This window comes from Lygodium microphyllum, chromosome 9 (assembly GCF_053477565.2).
Source record: "Lygodium microphyllum isolate KBCC chromosome 9, Lygodium_microphyllum_v1.1.10, whole genome shotgun sequence".
In the NCBI taxonomy this organism is placed as follows: Eukaryota; Viridiplantae; Streptophyta; class Polypodiopsida; order Schizaeales; family Lygodiaceae; genus Lygodium; species Lygodium microphyllum.
This window is the reverse complement of record NC_141143.1, coordinates 158896560-158920429: the sequence shown is the minus strand read 5'-3', so window position 1 is coordinate 158920429 and position 23870 is coordinate 158896560. Positions and strand designations below refer to the sequence as shown.

At 42.0% G+C, this 23870-nt stretch overlaps 1 protein-coding gene across 3 annotated transcripts; it reads left to right on the top strand.

Moving 5' to 3' along the window:
• Window positions 1-568: 568 nt before the first annotated feature.
• LOC148031790 (cyclin-A1-1-like) lies at window positions 569-4290 on the top strand. 3 transcript variants are annotated; one of them, XM_087685455.1, is made up of 8 exons: window positions 569-1777; window positions 1864-2016; window positions 2205-2368; window positions 2433-2561; window positions 2700-2877; window positions 2980-3024; window positions 3136-3776; window positions 3868-4290. In XM_087685455.1, exons 1-7 carry the CDS (start codon window positions 632-634, stop codon window positions 3202-3204), a joined length of 1884 nt encoding a protein of 627 aa, XP_087541581.1. In that variant the 5' UTR covers window positions 569-631; the 3' UTR covers window positions 3205-3776; window positions 3868-4290. The 3 variants fall into 3 exon arrangements, with proteins under 3 accessions (XP_087541581.1, XP_087541579.1, XP_087541580.1); XM_087685453.1 differs by having other exon boundaries at window positions 2115-2368; XM_087685454.1 differs by lacking the exon at window positions 3868-4290 and having other exon boundaries at window positions 2115-2368; window positions 3136-3861.
• Window positions 4291-23870: the final 19580 nt, after the last annotated feature.

Below are 23870 nucleotides of genomic sequence, written 5' to 3'. Positions count from 1 at the left end.
AAGGAAAAAAGAGGAGAGGGAGAGAGAAGTAAAGAGAGAAGAGAGGGGGGAGAATAAAAGAAGAGAGAGAGAGAGAGAGAGAGAGAGAGAGAGAGAGAGAGAGAAAACTAGGAGAGGAAAAAAATAAACTAAAATAGAAGGCAGAGAGAGAGAGAGAGAGAGAGAGAGAGAGAGAGAGAAAATTAGACATTGGGAATTTGGGGGGGGAGAGAGAGAGAGAGAGAGGAAAAAGAGGAGAGAGAAAGATGAGAAATGGATTGTTGAATGAAGTTCGCACGGCAATTTCGCTTGCTGCTTCGGGGCTGCGAAGCGACCTAGTGTTTTGTGCGCGCACAGAATGCTAGTTGTTAATAGGCTAGCAAATGCTAGTGTGTCAGATTATCAACGTTCAGAGAAAGGGGGCGGGCGCGAGGGGGTCGGAAAAAATCGATATGGTTTTGGGCGTGAGGTGAACACGTGATCGCCTCTCGTGCCACGTCGTCTGAACACGGCGTTCCACATGGCACCTACTAGTTGGGTGGAAGACGGCAGCGTCTGAACCGGGCCTAAGGAAAAATGGTTCCCCAAAGTGAGCGCTCGTAGGGCGAAGGGAGGTCAAAAACATTATTTCAGTCCGTTTGCGCAATTGCACATGGATTTTGTTAAGCGCAAGCGGAAACGCTGTTCTCATGATCACGAATGGATCGCTCTTGGCGCACCTGCAAGGTTCGCTCGCTTCCGCAGAAGAAAGACTAACATGGAGCACCAGTACTGCAAGATTAAGACGCAGCAAAAGCAGGCGAGATTAGGTTCGCACAGGCTTCATCGACATGCCAGGATCCAAAGCAAGCAATGGCTCGTCGGCGGTGATGGAAGACGACCAGTGCAGCTTTCGGTACAGTCTTCCCAGCACGGATGTGAGGATCAATATTGGCGACATTCCCATTCCCCCGGAGCTGTAGCCTGCTCCTGCGTTTCTTTGACCGCAGCGCCCCTCGTTAATCAAGCTTCTGCATCGACATCGAAGTCTCAACTGCGAGCGGCCCTGGGCGCCAATGCTCAAAACCAGCAAATCGATACATTCTCTACAGTGCCTTGCCTTTCTGCTCCTCAGTACAGCCCGATCTGCACAGACATTGCCGCCGCCTCTTCCATATCGACCCGTTGGTCTCATTTAGGTCATCAAGTGGATCTCTCGAGCATTGATCATACGTCCGTCGATCAACGAGGCTTTCGTGCAGGCGTCCTTGATGCAGATGTCCCTCCGCCTTTCCACCATTTACTTGCAAAGTATCACTTGATCAACGACTTTTGCCAGCCCTCGCCTGATCCACTCGACGATTTCTGGCTCCATTTTGATACTAGACCTGGTTCTGCCTTGCATGGTTCAGATAATTCCTACAATCTCGAACTACCTACTTTCCCTTACATGCGAAAAGAAAGCTGTCCTCTTCAGCCAGGCGTGGCCATGCGCCGCCATGAGCACAACCTGCTCGGAATCAACTGCACCGACACCTTTCAAGGTGAAACCTTTTGCTCTCCACCAGGCCCCTATATTTGTGAAGCTCGCAGTGTATGTGGCCAAGAGAATTTCTCGACTTCTGCCACTCCTAGCTCAGTCATCAGCTCATCCCACGAAGACAAGTACAACCACACCTATAAGGCTTACGTTGCGCTTGACCACTCAGAGATTGTTCCTAGCTCTTACATGTCAAGTTCACTGAGTTTTCAAGAGATATTAAAACACCAACCCTCTGGCTTGTACCCGACCTTGATCGATCCTCAAGCAGGCGGTGAGGTAAGCTGCCATGATCATGCTTTGACTACAACATTTCGATTAGTCCGGATGTGTTTTGAAGTTGCACAGTCGGATTGATAGTTCAGGCACTGTTTGATGAAACGTTGGACGAAGAACACCTCCTAATTTCACGAGAAAGAGAGCTAGGGCTACCTCTTTTATGGGGCTACCTTGACAGAAGCTACTTTACGGGAATACAAGATTACCATCGGAAGCTCGTAGTTATCTGGCAGTTCAAGGTAACTTCATGTTTCATTTTCAAACAGTAGAATTATTTCCAGTTTCTGTTTTGTAAGCTTTCTAAATTATGTGCCTTTATAAGCTCTTCTTTGTGTAGGTATTCGTAACCTCTCTCTTTGGAACTTTGTTCTTATGCTCTACAAGTTCGTGTACGATCATGTCAAAATATCTAGCTTGTTTTGTGCAGCATATGACCAAGTCCAAGTATCAGATGCATACCCTCTTCACAGCTGTGAACTTGTTGGATCGCTCCCTCTTTTACGGGACATTCATCAAGCGGAACATGCTATCACTTCTCGCTGCAGCTTGTGTTGGGATCGCTGTGAAATTAGAGGAAACGGTTGCCTCAAGGTTTATTAGTGCTTTTGTTTGTGCATACGTTTTGTCCAATGTCCACGATCTCAAGATCAAACAGTGTGATGCAAGATGTGTGGAAGCTGGCCAAAGAATGCTTCAGCTGGAAGCAGTTACTTCAGATGGAGAGGGCAATTTTAGATACATTGAAGTTTGAGTGTTCAATTCCGACAACTGCAACATTTTTATGGTATAGTTTACGATCATTTGATTTGAAGGATTGCAATAAGCCGTGCTGATCGAGACAATATACATCTTGCATCAGTGAGTTAGGCACGTTTAGTCCTTGATTTCAGAGAGCTTATCGAGTATTTACGGCCTATGGTAGGCATTACCTTAAGGACTTCAAGGAGGATCAAAATTTGCAGATTCTGGCCAAGTACATTGCCTGCCTATCGTTGCTTGATTACGAAATTTTGCGTTTTCGCGCGTCCACGGTTGCTGCATCAGCCGTATTCCTGGCGGGCAGATTGACGGAAAAACCTGCGTCTAACGCTATCTTGGAGGTAAATAGTGGATATTCAAATGTCACATGGATAGGATAGCCTCAGCCGGACCAAGCTATTGAATGAGTCAGTGATGCACGATTGATGCCTTTTTATGTGCAGCATTGGAGGGGTTGCGCCAATGACGCCATGACGCAGTGTGTTAAGGTACTACTTGGACTTGCATAGACCTTTTCTGAAAGAGTGCGAGCAGCATACATTGTTGTGAAGTTTAAACTTCTCAATCCTGATAATTGTTTGGACGCTTTGAGTTGACAGAGATTGGAGTGCCTGTTTATGCAAGAAACATCAGACATTTTGAGGCCTGCAATGCGGATTCTAGAGTGATGTCTGTTTCGTGACAGTTTGATCATGCTGTTGGATGCTCAGCCATGGAAATAATAGAATCCCTTCACTTTTCTATCGTACCTGAAACTGTGCGAAACAGAGGAACAGGGAGTTCTAAAGGCAGTGTGATTGTTGTTTTATAAAATGGTTTGTGAGATGATCAATTCTCATTTAAAACGAGGCGACCATAGGACGATTATATTACGACTTGGAGGTCAAAGAAAATTCGACATTTTCTTCCTCTCTCTCTCTCTCGCGCCTTCATCGATCTATAACATCAACTCTTCTCTCAGCAACCACTGATCCTCCTATAGTTTTTCACGATAGCATTGATAGTGTTTTTACAGTAACCATCGGCTGCTTACCCAGTGGAGATTATGCACTGCGGCCGTATCTCCGTCATCGCCCGAGTCCCCCATACCTTTGCTTCTCGTCTCGACTTTATCAGTTTGTTCTTCCCTTGCATTTGGTTCCTTTCTCCCCTGTAAATTTTTTGACTTTATCATTGTTTTACAAGGTCAGATTTCTGAATACGAGGGCTTCTTCTGAAATATTGTAATGATGATTAAGAGGTGCGTTTATTTTATCTCGATAATGGGGGAGCTCTTCTCTCTCTCTCTCTCTCTCTCTCTCTCAGATCTCTCTCTTTTTGCACTCCAGCAGACACTAGCGAGACTTTCACGAGCGTGGAGAGCGTGCACATAGTGCAGCACGCGGTGCTACTGCGGGCGTACTTGCCAATAGGGGGAGGAGGCACTGAAGGCCTACTGCAGAGAGGGATGGCGTCCTTGGAGCTAGGCATTGCCCTTAGAGTCGCTGGGGCCATAGGACGGAGGCACAAAAGTCGGGCAAGGCGAGCACACAGGCAGCGTTGGCGGAACCGAGCTGGCAGGCATGCACGGTGCGCGAGAGAGAGAGTGTGAGTGAGAGAGAGAGAACACAGTGCACACCCTCACATACCTTGCACATGATGATTAACCATGTAGCACATGCTGAACTTGTTGTCGAATCCTTGAGAGCCCCGTGACTTGGTGTGGAGGGGCCGTGTAATCGGAGTCCTCAGGCCCCACAATAGTTTATATTTGTGTGGACCATGTTGCAATGGAATTTTTTAAACCAATATAATTTAAAAAATGAAGTATATGCTCATAAGAGCATTGTGAAAGAGAGAGAGTGTGTGATTTCTATGCTGCCACCTAATCAATCTTGGGGGACCATACTTCTTGCACTTATTGGAGTTCCATAATTTTGGGAGCTTAGGAAGTTAGAGTCACACTCACCCTAACTTGACTAAATCAACTATGCCCAGGTTAATTGACCTAGGCATGGCTTGGGTCTAAGAAGTCATTGCCGTAAATTATCTAGTATCAACTACCCTATTTAGGGACAAAAAGCAAGTTTTTTAAATATACAGAGTCATTTTAGGGCCATTGCATGGCCGGATGACTTAAAATTGCAGGCGCAAGGTGTTGAGATGTTACGTGCAGGTTGCTCGGAAAGGTCATCATCTGCAATTAGAAAATGTGATCGGCATGTCCTTGGCACCCAAGAACATACAACTATTACATTGCAAGGAAGAGTTGATCTTGCGACTTGTAGTGGTAGCATATCGTTGTCTAACCAGCTCACCAAACAACATATGATGAAAGAAAACCATATTTTTTTAAAATAAATTAAAGCAAATTTGTTCGAACGGTGCAAAAACGCACGATGCCTTTTTGCAACAAAAGCGTTAGTTGCTCGTCGTTCAGTTGTGAAATGAGCCTTATTCACAACATTGACAAAAATGAATACTATGGGTTTGTTGAGATGGTATGTGAAAAGCAGACATTTATGACATCCAATTGTTATTTTATAATGTTGGTCCATAAATAGAGTAAGAGGAACTTCAAGCGCATTTTTCATTTGCTAAACTCACATACCTCCAAATAGAGACAAGGTTATTGAGAGAGAGAGAGAGATTTCTATGCTGCCACCTAATCAAACTTGAGGGAGTCTAGGAAGTATCACCATTTTTTGTGACACTTCTTGCACTTAATGGAGTCCCATAATTTGGAGAGGTTAGGACAAGTTGTTGAGCCACACTCACCCTAACTTGACTATATCGACTATGCCTACATTAATTGACCTAGGTGTGGCTTGGCTTTGAAAAGTCTAGGAAGTATCACCATTTTTGGTGATACTTCTTGCACTTAATGGAGTCCCATAATTTCGAGAGGTTAGGACAACTTGTTGAGCCACACTCACCCTAACTTGACTATATCGACTGTGCCTACATTAATTGACCTAGGTGTGGCTTGGCTTTGAGAAGTCTAGGAAGTATCACCATTTTTGGTGATACTTCTTGCACTTAATGGAGTCCCATAATTTCGAGAGGTTAGGACAACTTGCTGAGCCACACTCACCCTAACTTGACTATATTGACTATGCCTACATTAATTGACCTAGGCGTGGCTTGACTTTGAGAAGTCATTGTCATTTATCTAGTGTTACCTACCTTATTTAGCGACAAAAAGTAAGTTTTTTTTAATATAATGGTAGACCCAATCCTCTAGAATTATTGCCATGTTAGAAAAATCATAGTTGCACCATGGTAATGGGGTTTAATACAAGTTCTTCCCATGCTTTTAGGAGAGAGGCTAGTTAATGGCAAGTTTTTGAAAAGCACCTCGCTAGTACATATAATTGTACTTACTTTATAGCCTTCAATTGCTCATGTGTGACTCTTATGCAAAAATAAGGATATGCATTACTACACTTGGCTTTTTCTAGTTTTTATCATCGTCCAAATTGGAATTCAAGAAAAATTTAGGGTTGTTTTAGGGCCATTGCACACATGGCCGGATGACTAAAAATGGTAGGCGTGTGATGCTGAGGTGGTACACGCAAGTTGGTTGGAAAGGTCATCTAAAGTTGAAAAACGTCACTGGCATATCCTTGGCACCCAAGAGCATACAATTGTTACATCGCAAGGAAGAATTGATCTTGCAACATGTAGTGGTTGCATATCGTTGTTTAACTAGCTCACAAATCAACATGCGATGAAAGAAGAACATATTCAATATATTAAAGCAAATTTGTTTGGACAGTGTGAAAAGGGACGATACCTCTTTGCAAGAAGGATGTTAGTTGCCCATCAGAATAGTTGTGAAATGGGCCTTATTCACAACATTGGCAAAAATGAATACTATGGGTTTGTTTTGGGATGGTATGTGAAAAGTAGACATTTATAACATTCAATTGTTATTTTATAATGTTGATCCAAAGATAGAGTAAGAGGAACTTCAAGCAAAATTTTCATTTGCTAAAACTCACATACCTTCAAATAGAGACAAGGTTATTGAAAAGTATATTACAGTTAGAGTCTTACCACATATTTAGTCACTACTTACATTAGAAAGTAAAGGTGACTATAATTTTAGAAAGTAAGAGAGAAAAAGGGTTTGTTACACAATAGAGATTTGACCTATTTGACACTTGAAATGTCTATTTGGTCTAGGCATGGCTACACGCTTAGAATTTTTGGCAATGATCCACACTTCAAAGGTCCAAGGAGTGGATATTTTCCTTGCTAAATCACTAATGTCTTAAAGAATCCCATTGTGGGTTTCAAGAGTCAAAGATATCACATGTATAATAAAGGAAATACTCTCCTACTAGAAGAATAAAAGATATATGACAAAGCTAAAACTAGCAAAAAGAACAGTTTGTTTGATTGGGTTCTCCACAAAGTAAAATAATTTGTACAAACTCTCACCACACTAATGAGAAACTTCATATCGAGACACGTTTTGATCTTGTGTGTTTGCTTTAATTTGCTGTGGAGTGTTTGATGAACTTATAGGGTAAAAGCACTAGCAAATGGGCGGGGGACTGGAAACGAGTCATTTGTAGGGGTCATAATTGGCATATTAAAAAAAAACTGTATGAGTTTTAAACTTGAATATCTTGCACTAGAAAAGGGATGGCTAAATCGTCTAATTTGCAATCACTTTAGATCACTTTGCTCTTTGCCCTCTATTTGGAATGTTCATGTTTTGGTACGTGTCCATCATCTACACGTGATCAAATCAAAATCAACTCAGAGCTCCACCTCTGCGATTTTCCTAAATAATTACAATATTATTACAAATCAAATTAAAAGGCATTCTCTACTAATCCCTTGATGTGGTTTTTTGAACATGATCTAGTGCTCCTAATTACCTTGTTGGAGCCAATCACATGCATTGGATAGGAGATCAAGGATACTGATCATCTTGCCTACAAATTTAAGGCCTAGATCCATGCAATACAAAGATTCTCCATCTATAAATCTGCTCTCTCTCAAGCACTTTTATGTTAGAGGGTGTTAGAGCTCCACCCCTTGCTACTTCTTCTTGCTTTCTAAACCCTGATGATGCCCATACAACCTACCATTACCTTAGCCTTTTATCATGTCCACACCTCCTACTTTTAGATACTATGATGCAATGTGCTTCCCCTTTTATCATCCACAACTAAACAATATCTTATGCATTGATTTGCTTTGCCAGCCTTTGCACTCTCAAGCTGTCTACATGCTTGACACCTTTGATTCCTTGTAGTTCAAGGCAATTATGTTTCTCAACACCAATTTCTTATTCCCAATTGTGTTTCTCAACACTAACTTTTTATTCCCAACTATGAATCTCAAAACAACCTAGAAATCAAAGAGAAGTGCTCAAAGTTCCATCTTCATTCCAAGTCAATGATGCATTGTACCAAGTCTACCACCTTAATTGAACAAGAATCCAATGGTTTGATGCAATAAGCATGGTCATCACAACTAAAGTTGCACAAGATATGCAAGCTCCTTAATACAATGGGTAGCTTGAAGTGGCCACTATTATCCAAAGACCAAAGAGGAGAGCTAGGGTTTGGATAGGGGTTGACATGGCTATTGCAATCAAAGCAAGTGGAGAGTGAGATGTCTCAACTCTCAAAGAGCTATTGCTTGCCACTATGAAATGAGTGAATCTTGATTGGATGCATGGTTGGAAGGGAGAACTACTAAGAAGTACAAAGGACCATCTTCCACATTGTCAAAAGAGGAGGAAGTAGTCGTCCAATGGTGCTTCAAGAAGCAAGATGCTAGTCATGGGGCCACCACTCATAATCTCTTTTTGAAGGTGGATAAAATCTCTCAAACTAGAGTGAATCCCTTCACTAATGGTATTATGGATGTAATTGGTCAGATGGATCTAGAAAGCTCCATCCTAAGCTAGGTTATTGAACCATTGGAACAACAAAAAGCTATCAATTTGAGGTTTGAATTGGTTAAATCATTGTATGATATTTTTGAGCTCTTGTATAAAGAGCACAAATACCCACCTTCCAACATTTGGTACATAGATGAAATTGGTTGCCAAGGGTCTAGGGATGGAGGAAAGAAGGTTTTAGCCAAGAACGACACTAAGGCAATACATGGTATGATAGCTAACTCCCAAGAATGACTGACCATTCTTTATTTTGTGAATGCTGAAGTGCTCTCATTGCTAGGACACTACATATTCATAGGAAAGAGAGCCATGTAGAATTATCTCAAACAATGCAAGTAGGGGACTATAATCTCTATGTGTGGGAGCCCTCGCTCAATTTCCAAGACCCACGTACTGCTTATTATTTTAAGTGCTTCAAGCGAAGTGCAATGGCTACCTCTCACATAGTCGTGCACACTCTCATACCTACGAGTGTAGTGAGCTTAACTTCATGCTCGATCGAGTTTCCTCCTCCCATAAGCTCTCTAGTAGCTCTACGATCCAACATATAAGCTCAAGCAAGCTCAATCCTCAAGCTCCAAGCTCCAAGTTGCTCCATTGCCACACGCGAGATAAGAAAAGAGAAGAGAAGAGAAGAAGAAGAGAGGAGAAGATGGAGAGCTTCTCCACCACGGTCCCTCACCCTCACACACTTACTCCCTCACTCCCTTAAACACACTGTCTCAAGCACATGCACAAACAAGAAGAAGAAGAAGAAGAAGAAGAAGAAGAAGAAGAAGAAGAAGAATAAAGAAGCTAGTTTTGGCCACACACAAAAATGAGCTTTTTCATTCACTTTTTGCCTTTTATAGATGCCCTACTCCTCTTTGGACAACCATCCCTTTTTACGTGACGGACCATTTTAGTCTAGATCCTCTTTTTTTATTCCCTTCCTATTTACATTATTCCTTCAACCATGCACATCTACATTTACAAATTGCACAAGAGGGAACTTGGTGCTCTTTTACAAGGATTTAGGGTACACTTTTATATTTTACATGCGTATTTTTCCTTTTGCACTCGCCCCTGAAATTTTAAATTTGTTTCTTCACTTTTGGCCCTTTTCCTCTTGTTTTTTCGCCGGGCTTCATTTTTTTGATTTGTCATTCTCCACCTTTTTGATATTCTTTCACTTTATTTTTTGCTTTCTTTGCGTCGGGGTTAACATTACCCCCTCCTAGTTGAGTGCTAGTCCCATGGCACTTGTTGGTGAGGACTTGGGTGGTTGAAGGTTTGTCATGTGGATCGATGATGAGGCTTTGGGAAGTTAGTCGTGGAGAAAAAGCATAACAAAATGGATGAGAGGTTGCATAGGCCGTAGATAGGTTGAGTGGGTGATCGCGGCCTCTGACGTCACTGGTTGATGGCGGGTTGTTGAATATACTTGAAAAGGAAAATAAAGTGCACTTCTTGGGGATGTGTCTCTCTCACCGTGTAGTGCATGAAGTTCGCCCCAGTGGAGTTGGGAGTTGGGTTGAACATCAGGCAAGCCCATGGTGTTCTCCCACACTTGAGGACTTAGTTCGTGTACAAGGGGAGGTACTATGGGTGTGAGTTAGGGAGACATGTCTAACCATATGCGAGTGTAAAATCCCTAGGCGTGTCCTACCCTTGATGTGCCCTAAGTGTGAAGTGGGGGAAGGGGCTAGGGATATAATTGTCCCTAGGTGTAGTGTCTGTGGCACTCTGATGGTATATGAGAATTCCATTCCTTCCTTTTCTTGTGCTTCATCTTTTGTCCTTTATTTGTATTCTTTCTTTCTTTTTCTCTTTTCTTTTTTGTTTGTTTGTTTTTTTGTTTTGTTTGTTTTTTTATAAAAACATTTCATACATTGGAAGAGAGGGCGCTAGGAATCATCGCGATGTGCTTCATAAGCTACACTATGAGGGGACCTAAGAGACTTGTTAAGGAAGGGTTTGCTTTGAAAGTAGCCCTTTATGTTAATCCGTACATTTAGGGATGTCATTGATATGAAGGGGTGGATACACTCGGTGAAGCGGCTTTCATTTATATCTTTGAGGAGGACGGCCGTACAAAGGAAGGCAGCAGCGTGGCCCTAATCATGAGGCGGAGCCATTGCACAACTATCAATTCTTGCATTTAGATAAAAAAAGAGTGGTAGCACTTAAGCCTCTTCCGTTGTGGGCTTTTGTTTGAGCAAAATCATAAGCACCCTAAGATAATTACATGTAGTACTTGAGTCTCTTCCGTTGTGGGATTTTGTTTGAGCAAAATCATAAGCACCCTAAGATAATTACATGTAGTAATAAAGGTAGGGTTGGGACAGGATGAAAACTCATCGAGAAAGTGCGTGATGGATGGGTAGATGTCCTGCTTGATGAAGATTAAGCACTCCTATGGACTCCTTACATTCATGTTGTAGATCCTTGAAAAATTGTACCTGCCATGCACATCTGGGTTATAATCTACCCCTATTCTCCATGGATATGGCATATAGGTGGGATCATTGTGCTCATCTGGTATGGTGTTGTAGAAGGCCATCCAAGCATCAAGGTTGGAGTCTTAGACATGTCACTACCATTTAGGTTGGGCTTCGTATTCACTGATGGTCTTTAGAATCTCCTAGACCTTGTCTTGCCAATAGTCAGCAGTCTTTCTCTGCCACCTTGTGGGGTGTCTTGCTCTTTCCTTTGTCCATCTGTTCCCTAGTCATTGGGCGAGCCTGATCACCTTCTCCACCAGCTCCACCACTCTTGGAGGAAAGACCCTGTCTAAGGATAATGGAGCGAGGGTAATGAAAGGATAATTCGAATGGTTGGCGTTTGTTCTCCCATTATTCCTAGATAGCTAGTTCTTAGGCCTAGTTTATAGGATAGTATTCTTCTCTTTGTGGTATCTGAACCTCAAAAATTGATGTGGCTTTGCTTGGAGTCTCCTTTGTGCTAGTTCCACCTACTCTCTCTGCTTGCACTTCCTTTCCACAACTCTCTCATAGGTGGCTTCCTCACCCTGCTCCTCTATTTGTACTTGCATCTGCCGTGGTGGGCTCGGTTCATGCGGCTACTTTTCTTCGTCTTGGCCTTGCTCAAAGTTAGTTCCTTCTCTTGGTGGTTCTGTTGGGGCTACAGTGAATGGTTGACCTTGTTTTTTTGGCTCTCCAAATCCTAATTCCTCAAGCTCTTTTGTCAAGAGGCCAGCCCTGCCTCAAGTACTATCATTGTTGCTCCATGCTTAGGCTAGTGCTATCTTTTGGTGCCTTTTCATAGAGTCTATATCTCAAGAATCTTCTTGTAATTTCTAGCTTCCTCCTTAGCCCTTCTACTGTACCCTCACCCTCAGCCTAGGGTCACATGCAACACTGTATTCAAGAAGGCGCTTGTTGTTGCACTTCCAAACCTGCCTCCACTGCTTTCACTCTTGCTAGTGCCATGATTCGTTTACTTTCTGCCAAGTCAAGGCATTCGACAAGGTCCCTGAGTCTCTAGCTCTCTTCTCCTCCCAAGCCCTAACCTTTTTCTCCATCCTTTCTACACCCTGATTTTGGCATTGAGACAACATCATTACCATCTAGTATTGCTCCTTCTAGATCTTGAGCATCTCCTCTTTCTACTGTTTGAGGTGGTTCAGCTGCTCTACTAGTCGTTTCTGCTCTAGGAGGGCCACATGGAGTTAGTTTTCCATCTCTGTTAGCCTTTTGGCCGAGCCTTTTGGCCCTTTTGGCCGACACCTCATCTTTTTGTGCCTTGGCCTCGATTACTTCCTTAAGCATTCGTTCCTTTTTCTATTTCTCCTTATGAAACTCTACATAGGTCTGGATCCTTACTCTTTCCAAGTCCTTATCGAGTTCATCTCCAATTTTCTTCAATTGTTCGAGGCATTCTTGTATCTCCTTGTTTTGTTGCAATAGGACTAAAAAGTCATTCTCTAGTATCATATGTTCTCCTCTTTTCTCACCTTGGGGCTCTTTTACGTCCTTCTCCTCCTCCATCTCTTCCAGTCTCTTTTTGGCCAAAAATAAAACTCTCTTTGTTTTCAACTCTACCAACATTTCCTTCTTCTCTTCTTTCACCTTTTCCAGTTGGCCTAGTAGCTCTTGGATGTATTCATCATATTGTGCCAACCTTGGCATGGCCGAGGGTATGGACATAGCTGAGGTTTCTACTTTGGCCTTCTTTGGGTCTTCTCGTGACTCTACATCTACAACAGAGCAGAGGCATCTTTGTCCTTGGCACTGGGGCTCCTCCACTTGGTGTCGGGCCAAGCTGCTGCACCCTGTTGAATATGTATTGTACCCAATCCATCATGTTGCTTTGGTTCACTATTGCATCCATGGTTTATTGTGTGGTCGCAATGGTGGCAACCATGACTGGTGGTGGTGGGTCTAATGGAGCCTTTCCTCTGCCTGCCACTATAGGTCCTTGAGGCGCTTCTATCGATGCGAAGATAGCACCAAACGTGACTTCTAGGCTCCTCCTAGCAACCTTTGCTCGACTAACAATCTAATGGCAAGAGCCATATTCTCATCATCTTCTCTCTTTAGTCTTTTCTCCTTTTGTTGCTTCTTCCTTTGTTTTTCTTCCAACCTTCTAGATTCTTCTTCTACCTTTCATAGGCTTCCTCCTATTCTTCCTCCTCCTCCTTCCATTCCTCCTCTAGCTTTCTTGATTTTTTTTGTGTGGCTTCTAAGGCATTGTCCTTTTTGGTTGTAGTTTCTTTCTTGTCTAGGATTTTCAACATGATTTTTCCCTTCTGTCCCTAGCTCAATGGGACTGAACCCTTCTAACCTTGCTCACTAATGGCCATTTCACTTGAATCCTTCTGTTGTTGATGTGGTTGGAGTTGAGCTCCTTTCTTCCTTTTAACTCGCTCTGCTTTTTCTTTTTGTAGCTTGATAGCTTCTTCATCTCCCGCATTTTCTACTCTTGGAGACATTGATGGGCTTTTTGTGACAGGAGAGGTGTTTCTCTTGAATAGGAGATCTCTCTAGTGTCTCCTCTACTTCTTCTTTCCTTTCCATATCTCCCATGGCTTCTTGGATGATGGCCATCAACACCCCTCCAAACCCTATCATGGATGCTGATGATACTCAAAATAAGCATAAAAACAAGGCACAAAGACGTCCATGCATATATCAGATTTCTAGTTTTTGTAAATGAAGTAATATTCGTTTTGTTCCAAATCACTAAAATACATCCTTACACATGAGGGGGGGCCACATCCACATCCAATCCATCATAAATAAATGATATACACAAAAGTGTTACATGCATGCATTTGTGAAGGGTAGGAATACTCAAAATTAAAGACCAAAGGTCTTATAATATCAAATGTATCAAAGTTTCAAAGAAATAATAAAAATATGAAGGGGTGTGCTTTTTGGGGAAGAGGTGGGGTGGAGTGCACGAGTGGTTATGTGCCTCTTTCCCTTCCCTCTCTCTTGTCCAATCACATACTCTCCTTTTTGGCAGTGCAAAAAATTTGTTCTCTCTCCTCTCTCCTCTGTCTTTTGTGCAGAAATTTCTCTTTTCCCTTTTTTTATTGCATAATGGTTGAAGCTATGGATGAAGATGACAAATATGTTCATTATTAAAAAAGAGATTTATGGTTTCTTTTCAATTTTGAGATTAATGGTAGAGCCATACACATAGATTTTGTGTGCTTTGTCCCTAGTTTTGTGGTTGATTATGTTCGTGGGAGGGTAGCCGTCATTTTGGTGCGCAGTTGGGGAAGTAGCTAATCTCAACAACTAGAGCCTGAGAGGAAGTAAAAGGAAGAAGAACAAGAAAATGCAACTCCTACCTTGGACGCTTTGTTGAAATGGATTTTTCTTACATGTTTTATCAAATATTTTGATTTACATTAATCATCTCATCCTGTTTTGATTTTGGCAATGGTTTTGGCTCTTTACTCCTCCAAACATAAGAGGTTCATGGACATGCTTGTGTACCTTCTCCTTCAGGGATTTCTCAATTTGTTGGTTTGATTAGAGAAGGGAAAAGAGCTTTGAAGAACTCTAATAAGGAAGAAAAAATGAGAAGAATAAGAAGGAGAAGAAAAGTATTCAGTTCACTTGTTGTGAAAATTGTGATCTCCTAACATCTTGTAAAAGATCTCCTCAAGGCATATAGTCCCATTGTAGCGTAGCAGAAGTGGCAAGAGAAGGTAGGTAATCTTGGCCAACCCCAGCAAGTGAGACAAGACCAAGAAGAAGAAGAAGACACGTGCCTTGGAGTCCCTACAGTAAATGCCATTAGCCAGCTTGAAGTAGGCATTGTGATGAGGCATAGCATTGAGTAACAATCTGGGAATGGAGTTACATGTACATGAGGAGAGACAAGGACATGGAGAGCAGCATCTACATGTTGTTAGGGGACATACCAAAATGGAGGACACATTGAAGGCCATGGACATGCGGCTAGATGAGCCCTTGGCCACCTACGCCATCGCCTACTCGCACCGATCTTCTGCCACACCACCTGTCACATCGAGACCCTTCCCCTCTGGTGTCAGCAACATAGCGTGCACAGAGAGAGAGAGAGAGAGAGAGAGAGAGAGAGAGAGAGAGAGAGAGAGAGAGAGAGAGAGAGAGAGAGAGAGAGAGATTACAGAGACAGGCATGTAACAAATAGACATAGAGAAAGAGAATCGGCAGAGCAGCATACGGGTTTCGTAAGCAGAGGCAGCAGTTGGGAGAGAAAATGGTTACCAAAGAGGCCAAGTGAGGTAGATCACGAGAAGAAAAACAAGAAGATGAAGAACAAAAAGACGCAGTTCTCCTACCCTACCATCGCTGCCTCTCCCCTCTACCATCGTGTCATGGATCTCCTCGACATCCCTTCGGACTACATATGCATCGTCACCACAACTAGAGATCTTCCACAATGGATCTCTCTCTCTTGATTGTGATGGGATCTACCCCTCCTACTCTCTCCTCCTTTTTCTTCGACGAAGGAAGCAAGGGTTTGGTTCCCTTGTTAGAGGCACAGCCCCACAAAAGTAGGTTAGAAGAAGACCAGAAACTTCAATGGTTGTTGGAACATGAGCGGAAACTAGCTTTGCCATGTGAACCCTGAGAAGAAGTTCAAGGAATGGAAATTGTAGGTCAAGGAGCAAGAGCTTGAGAAAGCTGTTTGAGCCTTCATAAAGAAGTAGATGAAGGAGAAACAAGTGGAGGCTAACTATTCACAGGATATATTGAAGTTCAAGGAAGAGACTTCTCAAGCATGAGAAGACGTAGCATCTGCTATTGTTAGGGGACTTGTAGAAGCCAAAGTATTAGGACAACAGAGGGTTATGGAGGATGCACCAGCAAGCACTAAATAGGCATGTGCATGGTTAATTGAAGCAGTTGACAAAAGTAATGATCAGATGATCGAAGATGAAGGGGATGATAAGATCACAATAGAGATGGAGGAGATGGGCATGGATCTCATGAAATAGGCAAAGGGTTTCAATTTGGGCCCCTCGTTCCTTTGAAACAGTAGCAGTAGTTGGAGAAAGACATGGATAGTGTCAGTTTGAGAAGATGGAAGCAATAGTTATACTGGGAGGCTTCCTTCTAGATGCCATAGCATCTCCACCATTGGGATGGCTTGCAGTCCTCTTGAATCCCTTATCACCTCTCCTCTTCTTCTTCTATAGTGGGCACTCCCTATTGCCTTCCCCCCACATCCCTGCCTTACTCTTTCACCTTCCCAACCTCACTATCCACCTCCAAATTTACCTTTATGCAGTAATCTATTGCATTTCCTGTTCTTCATATGCAATTCAAAATTAGCAGCATAAAAAGAATATGGAGATGAAGAAATCAAATCAAATATGAAGAAGAAGAAGGGCAAGAAAAGGGAGTGAAAAGAAGAAGAAGACAAGCTATGGAGAGCAGCTTTGTGCTAGTGCATTTCCTCCTTCTTGTGACCTGGGCCAGCAATACTCATAGGCCTTGTGCTTCTTGGACTACCATCACTTCCTGAGGCCTCTCCCCCCTGCCTGCTTCGACTACTATGTCCCCGCCCTGAGAGCCACCAACATTCCCCCTACTCCTACTCTTCTACCTTCGACGACCCCCTACTCCTCCACCTTCTTCTCTCAGAGGCCCCCTCTTTGGCCACTTATACTCCTAGTCGCCCACTGCTATCCCTCTTGTTCGTGCGAAGGAAATGCAGAGAATTGCAATGATGTAAAGGTGGAGGTAGAGAACGATACCATCCTAAAGAGAACCAGTGAGAGGAAGCACGAGCGCGAGGAGTGAAAAGGTAGGTAGAGAAGTTATGAAAAAAAGCCAATATGCCCGCACCCCTTCCTTTGTTCTCCACCTTGAGACTGCCTCGATAATTTAAGATAAGTGTTAAACTAAAACCTTATATTCCAAAGGCAATCCTCACACAATCCTTTTTTATAATTATTTATTCTTTTCCTCCTTGATTTTCTACCTACCCTTTTTTCTCCTTCTTGAAAACTCCTCAATGCCTCGTATGTCCCTTCTCCATGACCCTCTTGTTTCCACATAACACACCTCCAACTCATCTCCTCTTCTACCTTTCCTTAGACACCCTCACAAAAAGAAAAATAAAGAATGAAGGAAAAAGAAGAATGTAAACTAAACATTATAGCTTAAAGCTCAATAATCCTAACATCATATAAAAAATAACTAAAAGAAAAACCTTTTGCTAAGGCATACATCTTTTAAGATTTATTCTCACAAGAGTTATAGCTTTATTCTTTTTTTTCATAGCACTACTAAACTCCACCTAATGAAACACATGAAGATGTGTCTACAACCAACTCCTTCTCTTTCAAGTGCCTTCGGACCTATATGATGGATGGAATCATTCATCTTCCTTCATTGTGGGATGGAGAAGTTATTCTTATGGATCCTTATTGAAGATAGAACCCTATCTTTTGAAGACTATACAAGTTTTTAGTGTGGGAGTATAATGGAGGCAAGAGTTTCCTTACTCTAGTGGTCTCGTGGATTTGGAGTCCCATACCCTACCATGGCTAGGCCTCATCCTTATGATCGAAGATGTATTACTAACAATTTTGGAAGTTGTTTTGTGTTAAACAGTGATTCTTTTTTTATAAGGTTTGTGAGGACGCTTCACCTTTCAGTGTGGGAGGAATATGATGACACTCAAAAGAAGCATAAAAACAAGGCACAAAGATTTCCATGCATATATCACATTTTTAGTTTTTGTAAATGAAGTAATATTCATTTTGTTCCAAAATCACTAAAATACACCCTTACACATGGGGGGGGGACCACATCCACATCCAAATCATCATAAACATGCATTTGTGAAGAGTAGGAATACTCAAAATTAAAGGCCAAAGGTCTTATAATATCAAATGTATCAAACTTTCAAAGAAATAATAAAAATACGAAGGGGTGTGGTTTTTGGGAAAGAGGTGGGGTGGAGTGCACAAGTGGTTATGTGCCTCTTTTCCTTTCCTCTCTCTTGTCCAATCACATACTCTCCTTGTTGGTGGTGCAAAAAAATTGTTCTCTCTCCTCTCTCCTCTGTCTTTTGTGCACAAATTTCTCTTTTCCCTTTTGTTATTGCATAATGGTTGAAGCTATGGATGAAGATGGCAAATATTTGCATTATTAAAAAAGAGATTTATGGTTTCTTTTCAGTTTTGAGATTAATGGCAGAGGCATACACATAGATTTTTTGTGCTTTGTCCTTGGTTTTGTGGCTGATTATGTTTGTGGGAGGGTAGCTGTCAGATGCTTTCGATGCAATCATTTTTCTATTCGATTTAGTCATTGTGGCCGATGACTCGCCTCTTTTGCATGTCTTGGGCTTGTTGACAATGCCTTGGTTGAAAATTCAATCGTTTTACAAATGTAGGCATTCAAATTCACTTTATCTAGGATCCTTGCTGTGATGCTTTCAAGCATCGACACTAGTATCTGGGCCATGAGTGTGTTGTATCTGTGACTAGAGAAAAGGGCATGCACCATCTTTGCCTGTAGTTGGATGACAGGGTCAGGGATATCTACTAAAATAATCCCACCATTGGTGTGCACTTTTGTCTTTGACATCTTCAACATACCACAAATATCCCTCTTTGGTCTCTTTCCCTGTGTGTTTGCCAATCCTAATGCCTTCTCCACTATTTTAGGGCTAAGTACAACTTCTATCCTTTTGGGGTTATTGCACCACTGTTCTTTCTTGCATCAAAAGATCTCAAGAACCTAGTGAATCTGCCATGGTCAATTTTTTGGCCTTTTTGGCCAGCCTTCTCTACGTATTTGTGGAGATTGCATTGATCAACTATTTGCTTTACCACATCTTCCTTGGTCACCAGCTCTTCCAAATTATTGGTGTTGCGGTATTTTAGTTGGTAATAGACTTGTGTCTCAATGGACAATTTGTGCCTATTGTGCTCTTCCTCCGAGAAACAGAAGTTGTCATACCATCTTGAGTTCCTGTTGTTAAAATGGCACAACAACTTACAATTAGCTCATTTGAGAGTAGTTTTTGCATAAAGAGAAAAAGATTACAAAGAAACAATATGAAATGGTGCAATGTTCCAATATGGAATGGATTTTTTAAAAAAATTCAAGTGGTCCACACATTCCAAGCACGAATTTCATAAAAAATTCCTCAAGTACAAGTTCACTTTATTCGTCCTTTTTTACTTTTGAAGTTTAGTTTGAAATTCAAAAGTTCAAGTCATGTTTTCAAGTCATGGTTTCTTTTTCACCTTACCCCCTCCCCCTTGGGAATGATGAAGATCCTTCCTAGGATTGGAAGATGAAGGGTTAACGGCGTTAATAAGCACCTACTTGTTGTGCTTTATTTCTTCATGAGCCAAGCATACAACTATGGGTTATACTCTAAGTGGGCATGATGGTCCATGTTTTGAGGCCTAATGCCTATGTGTGTAATGTAGGTCAGGACATCAATTAGGAAGTCACTAGAGTTCATCTTGCTAGCGATGTGTTGTTCTTTCTTAGTTAGGAGTTGATCCTAATAGGGATGGCCCATAACATGCTCATCTAAAGGTCGATTGCACGTGATGGCCAATACTCTGAATGAGGTAGGAGCCACATAGGTTGGATTTTACTTAGAGGTTTTGATTACACATCTCTGCTCGTTGTTGCTAGTCATAATTTGGGAGCCCTCTTGTTCCCATTTTTGGTAACGGAGAGCATATCATTTTTGTAGAAAGAAAGAGTTAGAGTTCGCTAACTGTTTCAGCTCTTCTAGTTCTTGGGTTGTTCTAGAGACTTTGCTCTTGCTGTAGAAGGTGAGAAACCACTGTTTGAGAGCTTACTCTTGAGAAATCTCAATGACAATCAAGTCCTCAGCCACCTCGAGAATCTTGACTGAACATGAATTCATATTTCTCTCAAGTGCATGGCAAGGAGCATACATCTATTGCTAATGGCTCATCAAGGAGGCCTAAATCCAACAGTTTGTAGCTTTTAACAAACGTGCAGAAGGTGAGGTCCAAGAATCTGATGTAGGTGACTATCCCCATATTTGTAGCTAGGTCCGAGGTCAAAGTAAGGATAGATCTCCGCTTATAGGAGGGTCGAAGGCTTGCGTAAGGTTGAGGTTTGGTTGGATTGGATAACTTAGCTACTAATGCCTACTTCATGGGTTGGTTAGTGGGGTGTTCATCAACCACTTGTGTGATGGGTTGGTCTTGAGGCTTAGTTGATGTACTACCTTCTACTTCTGGAGCAGTTGAAATAGTAGAAGTTTCAGGTTGAGTCCTCAAGTTGAGTCAATTAAGATGCATCAGCTACAATTTTGGTCGATAGACTTGTTGAGGCTCGATGAGTTTCGTTCCTTTTGGATTAATTCGATTCTCATACCTTACTGGCTTATAATCTTGTGGAGATGGGCTAGAAGGTAATGGTTGAGGGACACATGTGCCATTCATGGTCTTGGGTTTTCAAATCTAATTGTTGCCTTCGTAGTAGCCTTGAACACGTAATAGGGATGTGGGCATCCATCATGACTTGACCGTTCATCGATTTTTGTAGTGCCAATTTTGTCTCCTAGGCCTAGGGCGTGAGGTTTTGGATTATGAGTTTGTGCGGTTTGGCTTCTAGGCGAATGGGATTGTCGTTTGGGTACCCATTTGAGCTACTATTGCCGAGTGGCTTTGGGTGCTAGGTGCGTTAGCTAGGGGTTGCGGCCGGTTTGTTGTGGTGGGTTGTGATAAGTCAAGACCCCTTCTTAGGCTTGTTGCTAAGTTGCTTTACCAGTGGCGATGCGGGCTTAGACGGAGCCATGTTGCCCTTGTTGAAAGCCGTCAACACTATCCGAACATTGCCAATGGTAAGATGAATACATTGTGAGTTGTAGTTGACATTGCAGTGTGCTTGCTTCTTAAATGCACATCCTAGCAGCAACGATTCCTTACTATAGCAGCCTTGGTGTTAGGGAGCTCATAGAAGATCATCGGTAGGCTTTCAGTCCTAGTAGAGACCGCTATCTTATACTTTCTCAATAGTGGATAAGACTACTCCCCAAGACTAAGTTTATTATTAGGAGGTTGCAATTGGGGATAACCAATGAGGGTCCAATGATCATGTGTAAGGATATTAAAGTCACCTTTCTCGTCAATGAGTATATCAAAGGCAAGTGCCCTCTTGGCATGAACAATATGCACAAGTATGCAGGTGCCATTGCTTCCTCATCCTTGTCCTTTATTTGAGTGATCACGGCTAGTCTTACGTTCAAAGAAGGGTCTATCACTGGAGGCTCGTGTAATGGGTGCATCTGAGTGATGATGGCTACTCCTACATTCAAAGGCGGGTCTAGCATTGGAGGCTCGTGCAATGGGTGCATCTGAGGGTAGTAATTTTGGAGGCATATGCCACCATTAAAGAAGCCTATGCTCTCTTCCTCTAGAGTCTCGAGCTCTACGTTGCCGGTTCAACTAATGTTGCGGACCTTGAAAGGTCCCAATCCTTTGAATTGCATCTTTTGCTTATGGCCCTTCACAGAGTACAGGAGCACTAGGTTTCCCTACTCGAAGTCACGTTGTTTCACATGTTTGTCAAACCACAAAGGCAGTCCCCATCCATGCTTCCTTTCCATTCTCTCTCTCTTGTATTGCCGCTCTCAGGCTTGGAAAGAGGAACTCCATTGGCAAGATTGCTTTGGCTCCATAGGTAAGCTTGAATGGTGTCTACCCTATGGCTATCTTATAAGTTGTCTTCTTATAGGCCTACAACATTACCATGAGCTTATTGTCCTAGTCAGTGTGTGAGTTGGAGACTACCTTAGTCATGACATTTACTAGGATCTTATTTGTAGATTCCGCCTAACTGTTAGCCTGAGGATAGTATGGTGAAGATTTCCTATGGATGATCAAGAAGGTGGATAGCAAATGGAATTACTTCATTAATGAAGTGTGTGCCTTGATCACTAACTAGTTTGATGGCCCAACCAAATCACGAGATCATCTGATCCTAAAGGAACTTTGCCATGATACTAGCATCATTTTTCTTGGTGGCCAGAGCTTCACCCACTTCATGAGATAATCCATCAACTTCACTTGTGAGTACTACGCTGTGGGACTGATTTTCTCAATGAAGTCAATACCCTATTTTTCCAAGGGGTGTCGTGCTATTACTAGGGTCAACTCCATCTTGTCCTTATGGAGAGAGACTTTGATTCTTTGCCACTCATTGCAATGCTTCACAAACTTAGTTGTATTGTAGAATAGGGTGGGCCACCACAGTTGAGATTGCAGTACCTTGTGTGTTATAGTGTCTCCATTGAAGTGTCCTCTAGCAATTCCACCATGCACTTCAGCAAGTACATTATGCATCTCGTGCTCACACACGCATGTTCATAATAACCAATCCTGTCCTAGTCTATAGAGTTGGCCAACTCTAGCTGATAGAGTTGAACCTTGAGGATAAGGTGCTTTAGCTTAGCCTTCTCTATAGGTCTCTCGGGCAATCCATGCTCCTGGATTTGGACTATGCCATCTACCCAAAACACCATATTGGGGAATATGGGAATTTTCCATAAGTTTGGGATATGTGGCCAAATCTTTAGATTTGTCATAATTTGAATACTATAACTCTAAATCGAGTGCTCTATGGCTCAATAGATTCCATTTTTAAAGCGCTTTTTAATGATAGGTCACATCATATGGTTTTAAGAAACTTATGGGTATGTTATTCGGGTGCCATCTTTTAGTATTCAAAAAATGAAAATTGGGAATTTCCCAAACTCAATAATGTTGTGTTCCAATACGGTGTTAGAATAGCCTTGAATAGGTTTCTCACTAGTCATGCTAAAAAGGTGCACATTTGGTAAGTTGTCTACGATGCCTTGGTTAATAGCTTCTCCTGTGGGTATACGAGACATATGGTTTACCATATGTACTATTGCTTATCCTTGTGTACAACTAGGGAGAAGTCAAACTCTAGAAGCAGAGTAATCATCTAGCTATATGTTATATAGCACAAGGTTTGTTTACTAAATAAAGCAAAGCCTAATGGTCAATGAAGAAGGTGAAGGGCGTACCTAAAAGATAATGATGGAACTTCTTCACAACGAACACCATAGCTAAGCCTTTCCTCTCCATTGTGGAGTATTTCATCTCCATCTATCTATGAGTTGTATGCTAGCAAAGCTCACAAGATAATCAAGATTATGTTCAACCAAGTTGGCACAAAATAGCTTCCACTGTGAACTTTGATGCATCAATGTGTACATGAAATGTTATATTCCAATCTGGGGCTCGTCGGATCGATGTAGTTGTAAGAGCCTTCTTTAGTTCCTCATAAGTGCATTGTCATTCTTCAGTCCACTCAAATAAAATCAGTCATTTGTAAAGGGGTCTAACAATCAATGCATAGTTTAGAACAAATTGCCAATAGTACCTTATGTGTCCCAAGAAGCACTGAAATCCCTTATAGTTTGTAGGTGGTGGTAAATCGACAATGACCCTTACTTTGGAGAAGTTGGTAGTAATATTGTTCTTAGACACCACACGTGTCCTAGGATACATCCATATTTTATCCCAAATTAGCACTTTAGGGGGTTCAAGGAGAGATTATATAGGCTACATTGCTCATAGACTGCGCGAATTTTATCTAGGTGTTCCCTCCAATTGGAGTAGACAAATAGATCATTAGTGCGAATATCTCCAATTCTCGCCTAAGCATGTCTTTGAAGATGGCATATATGAGGTGTTGAAAGGTAGCTGGTGCATTCGCTAGCCCAAATGGCATGACTATATAGGCAAATATGATTGATTCGATCATAAATGCTATCTTATGTCTGTCGTCAGGGTGTACCTGCACCTGGTTGTAGCCTAAGAAGCTGTCCAAGAAACTGTAGGCTTCTTTTCCCACTGCTCTTTCGAGCATGTGCTTAGTATAGAGTAGTGAATATTTGTCCATCTTAGTCAGAGCATTGACCTTTTTATAATTCACACACACT